Source organism: Meriones unguiculatus, chromosome 8 (genome assembly GCF_030254825.1).
Source record: "Meriones unguiculatus strain TT.TT164.6M chromosome 8, Bangor_MerUng_6.1, whole genome shotgun sequence".
Lineage (NCBI taxonomy): Eukaryota > Metazoa > Chordata > Mammalia > Rodentia > Muridae > Meriones > Meriones unguiculatus.
In genome coordinates this window covers 28714190-28726524 of record NC_083356.1, presented here as the reverse complement: position 1 = coordinate 28726524, position 12335 = coordinate 28714190, and the positions used below count along the sequence as shown (strand labels likewise).

Genomic DNA, 12335 nt, shown 5'->3' with positions numbered 1-12335 from the left:
CTATTGAGCCTCAGGGATCATGCCCATTAGGAACTCTCGTGGAAAAAGCAGAATTCTGGTTGGCATTATGCCCAGCCCATCTGCAGCTCACTGAAGGCAGGAATTTGGGGGATGAAGGGGGTGCTGATCATTATTTCAGAGTTTTATTGTTTATCCAACATTGTGGAGATTCTAGAGCTCATTTTTCCTCAGAGGTGTAATTCAAAACTTTGCAGAACCTGCCTATAGATAGAGTTTCTATGAAGTCTGCTCTCATACTTTGAATCATAAGCTCACAACCTCACCCATACATGAAGAGTGAGGCTAAATGTTAACACTCCTGGGGACAATATGCTGGCATTAAGAGCTGGAAGCTTTCTTTTAAGTTTTAGTGAGTACAGCAATAGCCTATATTGCTTGGGATCCTCTGCCTTTCCCAAGACAACTCATAGGGATGTATCCCACAAATGGCACTCAGATTTTCTTTTCATAAGGTTTGGCTCCCAGAAGAACCAACTCATAACTCCAGGGGATTTCTGTTCAAACTCTTGTTGCTAGTTAATAGAGAGGCTGATGACAGGTCAAAGAGTTGAGAGTGGGTGGCTATTGAATGATCAGTTCTATATGAAACATCTATATCAAACCACTCAAGGCTTAGAAAACACTGTGGAAGAAAAAGAAGAAAGAATTTGGGATACAAAGAATAAGCAGAAATATTGTAAAAGTTTGCCTTCTGAACATAAAATGAAATCACAGTAGTTATAGTTACCTGCACAGAACTTGTACAAAATGGAGGCATCAACACTTAGTTACCAATGCAGTGCTGGGGCTCATGAGGCCCTATGTCTCACTGAGGATTGGCAGTTCAGGAGAAGGATTCATTTTCCTTAGTGGTGTAGACACTGGTTAATTGCTCGTTTCCTGGTGAATATGCCTCTCCTGGGTTAATGCAAGCAGCCCTAATTAAACTCATTATTTGTATGGCTATTCTTGGTTGTCACCGTGATGGCATCTAGAGTTAACTAAAACCCAAGCTTCTGTCAACACCTGTGAGGGAGTTTTCTTGATTGGATCATTTATGGTGGAAAGACCTACTCTAAGTCTGGGTCACTTCTGGTGTCAGCCTATATGAAGGACATGGAAGAAGGAAGCTCTTTCTTTTTGCCTGCATGCCCTCACTCTAACTGGATAGTTCATTTCTTTTCATTAAGACACATTGTTGGAATAGTTGGGACACAGGCTGTAAGTCACTCTGATAAGTTATATATGGATATTATAGATACACACAACTAAGAGATAGATGATAGATATAGATATATTCCATAAATTCTGTTTCTTTAGAGAACCCCAAGTAATACAGTACAACATTAAGAAAAGAAGACACAAAATTAGCAAGTCAATATGTTGAAAGGGAGAAGGGGTTCATCAAGACTGGGGAGGGTAAGCCAAGCATGGTGGCACATGCCTTTGATCCCAGCACTCAGGGAGGCAGACAAATCTCTGTAAGTTCAAGGCCAGATTTGTCTACAAAGTAAGTCCAGGACAGCCAAGACAGCCAAGGCTACACAGAGAAACCCTATCTCATAAAAAATGGCGAGGGGATAAGAGAGAGAAATGAGTTGTATATGTCAGCAAGATGCATATGTCTGTAAGAATTTGTCAAAAGATATGTTTTTAGTAATAGAATTGAAAGTTGGTAAAAAATTCTCTTCTGGTGAAGGAATTCTGGTGAAGTCATCTCTAAATGTTAATGATTTGCATGTTCACTAGTAAGCATATCTTTAACCAAGCATATAAATATATATATAAAATCTCATATAAGCATTATTATATGGAGATAATGAACTAGAATGTAGAAAAGGAATGTTCAAGTACAAAATCAGGTTGCAATAATCCATCATTTAAAATAGATATTTTATGTTCTAATATTATTTTCTTCTTACTAATGACGTAAATGCCCTACATGTTTGGGTTCTAATTTAGCCTCATTTTATGCTACCCTCTGTTGATGAACATAGCTACACATTGCCTCCCAAGCATTCAAATACAAAAGAAACATTCCAGACATACTAAAGAAATTATGGTTTTCATATTCACTTTTCAACCCCCGTTACAACCTCACAAAGATCTGTCCTCACTTGGTATGTGTCAATACCAGGCTTTGTCAGTGTCGGCTATTTCATATAAGACTGCCAAGTTCACAGTTAGAATGAGCTGCGCGGTGAACATACCTAATGGTCTACATATCAAATCATCTTTAAAATAAGCCCAACTCTGCCTATTTATTAATGGATCTGATTGAACTATCATTTTAAGTTCTGCTCTATGCATCAACCAACTTTTGCCCAGGAGTAGGGTGAGTAACATTCAGGTCTTTCCTGGTGATTCAGCTATCAGTATCATCCTACACTCATAATTTATCGAATTCTGTGAGAATTAAAATAGTTAAAATTATAATGAAGTTTATGGCTGTGTCCATCTGTACACTGTCAGTATCTTGTGCTATGAACCTGGCTGTTCTGTGGAGGCTTCCTTGTTATCAATGTTATGAACTGCTGAACGAGACTCAGAACTGTTAGATATAGGAACAAAGAAAATGCTTCAGAGTTAATCAAAATCTTAGTTATTACATTAGCTTGCTTTATTTATACACCTTGGCTACAATCGCTGTAAACTTAAAGTATAATATCATCTATATTGTACACTTTGGAAAGAATGTAGACTACTTAGACAACTAGCTTAACTAACAGAAAAAACCTACAGGATTGTGAGTGAGAGAGTCCTAGGTTCTCCAATCCATTTGGCTGTGTTATGGCTATGATTTTTGTACACCCAGCTCCAAAGATGCCTGTGTAAAAAGTTCACATGGTGCTACTTGTTTCTAGAGATTGGCAATAATTAGAAAAGTGTCTAATGCCCAGATGACATTAGCAAAAATGCTTTCTTTTCTCATAAATGTGAAATTTGAAGAGTAGAGCATGCGTGAAAGCATTAGAAACAGAAATGAGCTTTCCATTCTACATAAGCTCAGTGTCCAAGTGGGTTTCTGACATGAACTCAGTGGCTGGCTCTTTGATCACCTCCCCCTGATGGGGGAGCAACCTTGCCAGACCACAGAGGAGGACAATGCAGCCATGCCTGATGAGGCTTAATAGGCTAGAGTCAAATGGAAGGGGAGGAGGACCTCCTCTATCAGTGGACTTAGAGAGGGGCATGGGAAGAGATGGAGGGAGGATGAGATTGGGAGGGAATGAGAAAGGGGGCTACTGATGGGATACAAAGTGAATGAACTGTAATTAATATAAAAAATAAAAATTAAAAAAGAAGTGATTTGAAGGAGCTTTGCAAGCTGATAGGGGAGATAAGCAATCAGTGGTCCTACCCAGCTACAAATCCTATGAAACACAACAATGACTAATGTGACAAGATGTCCCCCCTCAGGGTACAATAGTGACACTTACATCTTGGGAGTAACCAACAGCTTATTGAACTTAAAGTCTACTGAATAAGAGATACCTAACTGGTATTGTAAACCCAGTATAGTCAGAGAATTGATGGCCTCCCTCCAAGTCCTGCCACTTTCTTAAACCATTATAACTTCTAGCTGTATCCTAAATACTTACTAATACCCAATAAGCATAATACCCAATGTAGCTTTCACCATAATCAAAGAATGTTTCCTTTTTCAACACACATAGAACATTATATAAAGCCACTATTGACCAAAATGCAGAGATAACTGATCATAAGGTATCCAACCCTAGTTAATACATCTACAATAGAGTCCCTACATCTAAGGGTCAAGAAACATTTTGAAGAAGGGGTAGAAAGATTGGAAGAGCCCGAGAACAACAATGTCTGCTGTAAGATAGTGTCTTCCCTGAATGACAAGGAAGTTTTATACACAATATCTTGACAATATGGTCACCTAAACAAGACCTGCACAATGACAACATCAGATGACATGCCAATATGGGTGAGGGAAATACCACAAGGCCACACTCTTAAAGAGCAGCAGGCAATAATAACTAATGAGAGAGTGAGAGAGAGAGAGAGAGAGAGAGAGAAAGAGAGAGAATGTTAATTTTCCCCAGGGATGAACCCTCTGATTATTCAATCCCAAGTAGTCAGCCCTAAACACATTCACATATGATCAATAATAATTGGACATAGGAATGTATATAATATCTTTAATATATACATATATGTATATATGTTTAAAGTTCACTAATTTAAGAACAAGTTGGGGAATACAAGAGAAATTAGAGGAAGGAAAAGATAGGGTGGGAATGTTGTAAGTATAGTACTCATATCATTATAAATAAAACAGAATCATGGTACTCAAAATACATTAATTTCAGATCTATGCTTCCAAAACTGGAGTCTTGCTTCACTGGTTGAAACTGTGCAGAGGTTCATAGGTTCTTCCACGTAAAAACAGCTTCTACCTATTTCTCTGCCCTGACCTATGCTGGTCTTATAATTTTCTTTATCCAGCAGAGGCATTAAAAGCATGCTATGTAAATGTCAGGGCTGGGAACCAAGAGGTTTAGGACAAGGACCAAAATACATGTATCTCAAAAGAAGATGCCCAAATGACTAACAAGTATTTGAAGAATAAACCAGCCTAATATTACTAAGTATATAACCATTACAATGACAAGGAAATCTCATCTATCCTTAATAATAAAAACTATTATCAAAATAGCAAATAAATGTTGACAAAACCTTGTACAAAGGGGACTTTTATGTATGCTGACAGTATTAAAAAGATTACAATTACGGAAAGCTATATAGAAATTTCTTTTTAAAACCTAGAAATAAAATGGCAGAATGATCTAGCAAACCTAATATGAGTATATATACAAGGAAAAAATCATAAGTATGTTGCTGGTAGTGGTAGACTCATTGTTTCCAATTAGTCTAGATGCCCATCAAGAAATGAATGAATAAAGATAATTTACATACATATACATAGCACAACATATGTTACATGTGCATATTTATGTTTGTGTGTATGAATATAATATGTATGTTTTCAGCCATAGACATAGATGAGCTGGGAAGATATTATATTGGATTAAATTTAATCACATAAAGAGAAATATCACATTTGTTTTATGAAAGTGAAAATGCTGATTGTTTGAAAATAGAGAGCAGCAATATCTCAGTTACGGTTACTATTGATACAATAAAACACCATGACCAAAAGCAAATTGGAGAAGAAAGGGTTTATTTATCTCACTCATCCACATCATGATTCATCATAAAAGGAAGCCAGGGCAGGAACTCAGACATGACAGAAACCAGGATGCAGGAACTGATGCAGAGAATATGTGTATAAATCTTACTTACCAAACCCCACTTCCTTTAACATACAATGAAAATGCCAACAGAGAAGAAGGAATGTAGAGGAAAATGTACAAAAGATGAACTAAATTAGCTCTGGGTCAATGCATTGTTTACTCTCAGATGAACTAATAGTCTCAGTTTTCCATTGAGCAGGAAAATATTGAAAATTCTCCATTAATCCCAAATGTCTTATCACGTGACCACAACACAGCACACACACACACACACACACACACACACATACACACACACACACACACACAGTGAATTATACTCACCCTCTCTGAAAGAGATCCACATTATAAAATTTGTGTAGCTCTACAGAAAACTCAACTGTTCCTTGTACTTCAGACATGATCTTTTTGGTTCATTACCTGAAAAACAAAGAAAGAAGTTAATTGCTTAAGATGACTTCAGCCCAACATATATAGCCTGATTTCAATAGCCAGAAACTTAGCAATGCCTAGATAGACAAAAACATGTGTCCTACATGACAAATTAAGCACATGTGTCTGCTTCATGGTGTGTTCAAAGGTTCTTATAGGGGGGAGAAAAACAAACAGAAATACACAGTGTCTCACTTAAGATCTTGTGCTTAGCATCTGTTATAGCTGGAACTAAGTCCTGGTCCATGGTCCCTTCATCTGCTTATTACAAGGATGCCACATACACCCAGTTACTATCAGGAGTTCACCAGCTTTCTGACAGGAGATGTTAGGAAAGTCATTTAATTCCCCTGTTCCTTGTACTGTGTCCATCTGTGGGTGTGGACTAGTAACTGCATTTGGTTTGAACAAATTATGACAGGATTAAGTGAACATGCCCCACTGATCATTTTGCACACACTCTGGCATGTAGCAAATTCTCAATAAATGCTAGCCAGCACTGATGATAGTGCTTAATAATCACAGAATGTCACTCTATCATCAATATTGAAGATGCAGGTGACTGAAATGGCAGCAGAACACATGGGTGCTGTGACAGGCAGATGCTAACCCAATTTGACAGATTGATGCAAAAGCTGATAAGAAGGTTGGACGAGACACATGGAAAGAAATAGAATTACAATCTGATATTGCAAACAAATCAAGAAGAGGACCCTAGGCGAACTGAATCTTTTGAGGGTATGAAATCAACTCTATATGAGGTATTTGAAAGAAGAAGGAAAAATTAAATCAATAAAACACCTGCTATATTCACAGTGCTGTATGCCATATTATATAAACAACCTGGCTTTTGACAACAATGATTTGGTGACAGAAAAATTTCATCTTAATTTTCTTTTCAGAGAAACAAAAAGGGATAAAGGAATTCTTTCGAAAGTCTCCTCATCTTCCCAAGGACCAGTTTACTACTATGTGCCACAGACACAATGTAAGCTACTCAGTAAAATTCCGGGTAATATAGAAGGTAATTATTGCAATGTGCCTGAGGTCCAGCTGTTCTTGGGAATGGTATGATCTTTTGAGAGAGGGATATTGAGAGCAGAAGAGATAAAACTAGAGGTCACATAGGCTTTTATGGCTGGCAAAGGTGGTGGACATGCTCCCCCACTCTCTGGTTCAGAGCCCAACTATCCAGGGTCCCACTAGGCCTGCTCCCAAGAACAGCACTACACCACACAGGAGTGTGTGAGTTTTCACGCTGAGTTTCAGTACTGGCAAAGGCTCCCTCCCAGCAAATATTTCTAAGAATAAGGAAGGCTGCGTATCAAATGAGAATGCTGCACCTCATTTTCACCAATCTATATAAAGATATAAAGGCTGACAGTCAGAATTCTCATACAAAAGAAAAAAAAAACAAAAAAAAAAAAAAACACCTGGACTGCACATTGTGCTGAATACAATAGAACCAGCTGGAGCCAGAACCTGCCTCCTTAACACCAATCTCAAGATGTGTTTAGGAAGGGTCAAATACCTCTCCCTGTGATTCACTTATCACACTGAATGCAGCACCACATGCTCCCCAATTTCTTATCATCCCAGAGTCTCAATGATCACAAATCTGCAGCACTGGTTCAGCCATCTGACTCTTTGATTGTGGGTGTCAGCTTTTAATTACCCTGGAGTCTTCTGATCTATTATCCCTGGGACCAGAATGTACAGGAGAGAGAGAGAGAGACAGAAAGACACAGAGAGACAGAGGCACACAGAGCGACAAAGACATGGAGACACACACAGAGACAGAGAGAGGAAAGGAGGAAGAGTGGGGGAAAGGAAGAGAAGGGAAAACGAAGATGGAGGAGGAGAGACAATGCCAGTATTGATTGGCACATGCTAAATTTTACACATTCTAACTCACACAAGGCACTGTTACCATTCTGGGAACAGAGGTGACCCAGAATCCCAAAGACCTTGCTTTTCCAGCTCCAGTACTTATACGCAGGTTTTCTGGAGCAAGAAAGCACTATAAAATAAATACTTTGAAGAAAAAATTGTTTACTAGATGTAGAATGTGACGCTATCATTCTCTCTGTGGAAAGTTTACCACCTGACGATCTAGAAAGCCTTAATAAAGTCAGTTCTGGAATTTGAAAACACAAACACAGGAGCCTTTTTCTTTAATACCACATGATTAGTTATAACCATCCTGTGCCACTAAATGAAGAAGCTAAGCTCAAAGTTTACAATATCCACTTTGGTTTTTCAGGGGACTAACTGCACAATATGAAATTTATGCTCAATAATTCAAAACCATCTACCTTGATCCCAATCTTCTCCCAAAATCTTTCCATTTGAAAATTTGTTAATTAAAATTAATGAGAATCTTAGATTGGTGGCTTTCCAGTATGGTCTTCAGACTAGCAGTTTCAGTGATGGAAGCAACAACTTTGAGTCTTAACCTAGATCTACTGAGTAAGACCTCACTCAAAGGTTATTCAACCTCCCTGGAATTCTGATGTACACACTCATTTGAGAAGTACTGTTTCAGACACTATGCTTGGTGCTAACTAGACTTGAGTTGACCCAATGAGTCACATAATCTTGGATCATGGTTGAACTTCCTGTTCCCTGATTTCCACATGGCTTTATATTTACCCCGTAAGGCATCCTTAGTGGTGGCAGGAATAAAAGATGTTAAAAAATTTAATACATTATTGTGTATACTGTAAAATATACACATGAAATACACATAGCAGTTACAAGGGCCATGCCCAGCACAACCCACTTCACCTACATCCAATACAGAACAGTCACACAAATACACACAATATACACAAACATTACATACATACCTATATGTGAAACAATCCATGACACTTATAAGATGCCCACCACAACTAGCACACACACTGACAACCACAAAGCCCCTCACACTCAACATGCACATAAAAGACACCCATAGCAAAGCACCCTAATCACCTTGAATGCTTAGACAATACACACACATACACACTCACAACACACACATACACACTCGAACACAACGTACAGTCTCTGTGCTGCCTGCTCCAACCAACGCCACCCATAATTCATAGCTTGCAAACATCCTCTTGTATTTGTTTCTTAGATGTTCATCTCTAAGACCACATTTCCTAGAAGCTACTAAGTTCAAGTACTAAGATTACAGAGCTTAAAGGAAAACTATCCCTCCCAAATCCTCAGAATGAACAAGAGTGATCTAGTGACCATTACCTCTGGGAGCTCCATGAGAAGAGTGGTGTATTCACATAAGACTCAGAATTTCTCGAAGGGAATAACCTTTGACTGAGAAGGCCTTTGCTGAGCTTTTGTCTGGAGTAATAAATGTCAATCTTTCTTAAAAGAAAGATTTGTCATCTGAGTTCACTTGGAGTCGCCCACTTGTCCTTGAAACATAAGTTCACTGCATGTAAGACTTTATGCATAACCTGCTTCACTCACTAGCTGGTCCTGGCTAGGGTGGCATCACAGAAAGCCTACATGTGGTCAGTTTGGCTTTACACAAGAGGGTGATGGAATAGTGAAGGGCCTGAAGGTGTAACACGAGGTAACAGAAAGATTTCATTGTTCAGGAGAAGAGCAGAAGATCTGCTCTCTCCAATACAGTTTTTTTTTACTCAACATTGGCCCTAGTCCCCCCCACACACTATAAATTTAAATATAAAAAACAGACTAATGGGTCAAACAGCCAGATTTCCTCAACACCAGAAAAGACCTAGTAACATTCATAATAAAGTTTGCAGCCAGTGAATCTGCTTTTAATGTCAACTGGGACAAGGAAACACCATGGAGCTAAGAGAGGAGCTAGAGTCCAGATGACAGCATTGATTTCCTATTAGTACAACCAAAGAAAGACAAGAAAGTGACTGACTTCGGGAAAGAGTAATAAGCTCTTCTGTTGAGGGTTGGTCTGGTGCTCTGTGTATTCACATGTTAAATTCTGGGCCCCAAGATCTGGTTGCAGTCCAGTGAGTGCATTCTCATGTGCACCAAACAATATTGTGTAAACTTTGCTCCCAATTATCTCTGATTAGTTAATTAAGGAAAGATGGACAGCCTGTAACTGGACAGAAGAGAGGTAGGTGGGTCTTCAGTTCCCAGGCTTGGGACCTCAGGTAGTGACCATGAGGCCAGAGAGAGGAAGATGGAAAGCCTGAGGGAGCAGGTCCAGCCTTGACAGGACAAATATTGGCAAGTAACTTGGGGCATGTAGCCAGGAAGTAGACAGAGTAGCTTAGGAAATTACTATAAATTGAACCTGCCCAGTTATTATTGTTAAAGACTGTTAAGTAAATCAATAGGTCTCTACTTCAATCGTTTGGGAGCTAGCTGGGTGAGGAAAGCCCTCTAGAACTAATAAATTTCCTGCAATAACTTTCTCTTTGCAAATGCAAGTTCCTTCCTTTAGAGTTATGTAGAAAGCCTAGACTTGTGCACTATTATGTAAAAGGTGGCAAGTCTGGGAGGTATCCAGGGGTCTTTGTGCTTGAAAAGTCATGTGAGTGTGCATAGGTGTGCATGAGTGTGTGCATGAGTGTGCATATACATATCTGTATGTGTCTTAGGTTTGTAAATAAATAACCCAGGAATTACATACCTATTTTACCATTTGATTCAGCTTTTAAGCCTTAGTCTTCTTTTCATCTATTTATTTATTTATTAGTTTATTCACTTTGTATCCCAGCGGTAGCCCCCTCCCACATACCCTCCTACTCCCTTCCTCCCTCCCTCTTCTATGCCCCTCTCCCAGACCAGTAATAGGGGAAGTCCTCCTCCCCTTCCATCTGACCCTAGCCCATTAGGTTTCATCAGGAGTGGCTGCATTGTCTTCCTCTGTGGCCTGGTAAGGCTGCTCCCCCCTCAGGGGGAGATGATTAAAGAGCCAGCCACTGAGTTCATGTCAGAGACATGAACTGTTCCCCTTACTAGAAAACCCACTTGGATACTGAGCTGCCATGGGCTACATCTGTGCAGGGGTTCTAGGTTACTACCATGCATGGTCCTCGTTTGGAGTATCAGTCTCACAAAAGACCCCTGTGCTTAGATTTTTGGTTCTGTTGCTCTCCTCGTGGAGTTCCTGTCTCCTCCAGGTCTTTCTATCTCCTCCTTCTTTCGTAAGATTCCCTTCGATCTGCCCAAAGTTTGGCTATGAGCCTCAGCATCTGTTTTGATACACTGCTGGGTAGAGTCTTTCAGAGGCCTTCTGTGGTAGGCTCCTGTCCTGTTCCCTTAGTCTTCTTTTCAGTATAAACAAGATAGCCTATGTAATAGGGAGGAGAATGTTTACAAAAACATGTTCATCTATACCTCTTCATGAGTGCTTCATATGAGCTTTCTTTTTATATTAATATTCCGATTTCATTGATTCCTTTTGTGTTTCCTTCTAGTTTCTGCTTTTGTTGTTTTGGGTTTTTTTTTGTTGTTGTTGTTGTTGTTGTTGTTTGGTTTGGTTTTATTTTTGCCATCATTATTTAGGAGGATATAGTTAAAGGTATTGAAAACTAAGCAACATGGAGAAGGGTGAAGGAATGAGCTCACTTTTTTCCCACAACATGGCCAGCAACGCCATCCTCTAGAGTGGGGGCAAGAGAATATTCCATCCTTGGACCAGAGGTATCTGAGTGATTTCTAAACTATGTAAGTTTGTCACTGCCTACAAAGGTGTCTGGGAATCAACTGGAAATTGGTCATTTATGCTTTCAAACTTAGTTTTTGGTTCTCACCACCTTCAGTTCTTCAAATCCAACCCCTTCTCTTCATCTCTATAACACTGACCTGGGGAATGCAGTCATCATCTTTTCCTGCACTAAATGTGCCTGCTGGGTACAGGCATCTGCCCCGGTCCATGCTCCTGTTAGGACACCCACACACTCTCAACACAGTGATGCTCTTTCTAGAACATACATCAGTTTCCAATGCTGTGAAGTGGGTCCTCCTTGCCCTTAATGTGACATAAAAGTTATTTTACAGCCATGGATTTCTCATTCTTAAGACACATTGGTTCCTACCCTCACACCCAAGTTGTGTCTTACTTTACTCTCTTACCCTCGGTTCTACAGTGTGATTTCTCCTGAGGATCTCATTTTTGCACAGGTTCTAGGAAACCTCATGACTAATGATGTCAATACACACAAGGGTTTCAGCTATTGCCACCAGATTGCATTCAATTGGCCATAGAAATTACTGTTTTTATTTCTTTCTTCAACATAGGGTTTCAGCAGGATTCCTTTCTTCAGCAGTATTTCAAAAGTCCATCATAGAATCCATTCTAAAACAACCAGAATGCCTTAGCTTAGAGGTACTGGAGCACAAGTGGGACAGAGGTCCATGTTGATTTTAACTGTTTATATTTGCTTGAACTTTTACAGTATGTCTAAACTTCATAATTATAAATTTATATTTGCCAACAAATGTTTTAAAATGTTCTCAGTTACCTTCTGAGAAATCTTGTTTAAAAAATACCTCTCTCTCTCTCTCTCTCTCTCTCTCTCTCTCTCTCTCTCTCTGTGTGTGTGTGTGTGTATGTGTGTGTGTGTGTGTGTGCATGTGTGCATATGTGTGTATCATTATAACTTCAGTATC

At 39.3% G+C, this 12335-nt stretch overlaps 1 protein-coding gene across 1 annotated transcript in view; it reads right to left on the bottom strand.

The window, feature by feature from the left end:
* Window positions 1-12335, bottom strand: part of Fam135b (family with sequence similarity 135 member B) — a 281146-nt gene that overhangs the window by 172315 nt on the left and 96496 nt on the right. Inside the window, exon 2 of the mRNA XM_060389317.1 lies at window positions 5610-5705. Within this exon, the coding sequence (XP_060245300.1) occupies window positions 5610-5686 (77 nt within the window). The 5' untranslated portion in view covers window positions 5687-5705. The remainder of the gene's footprint in view (window positions 1-5609; window positions 5706-12335) is intronic.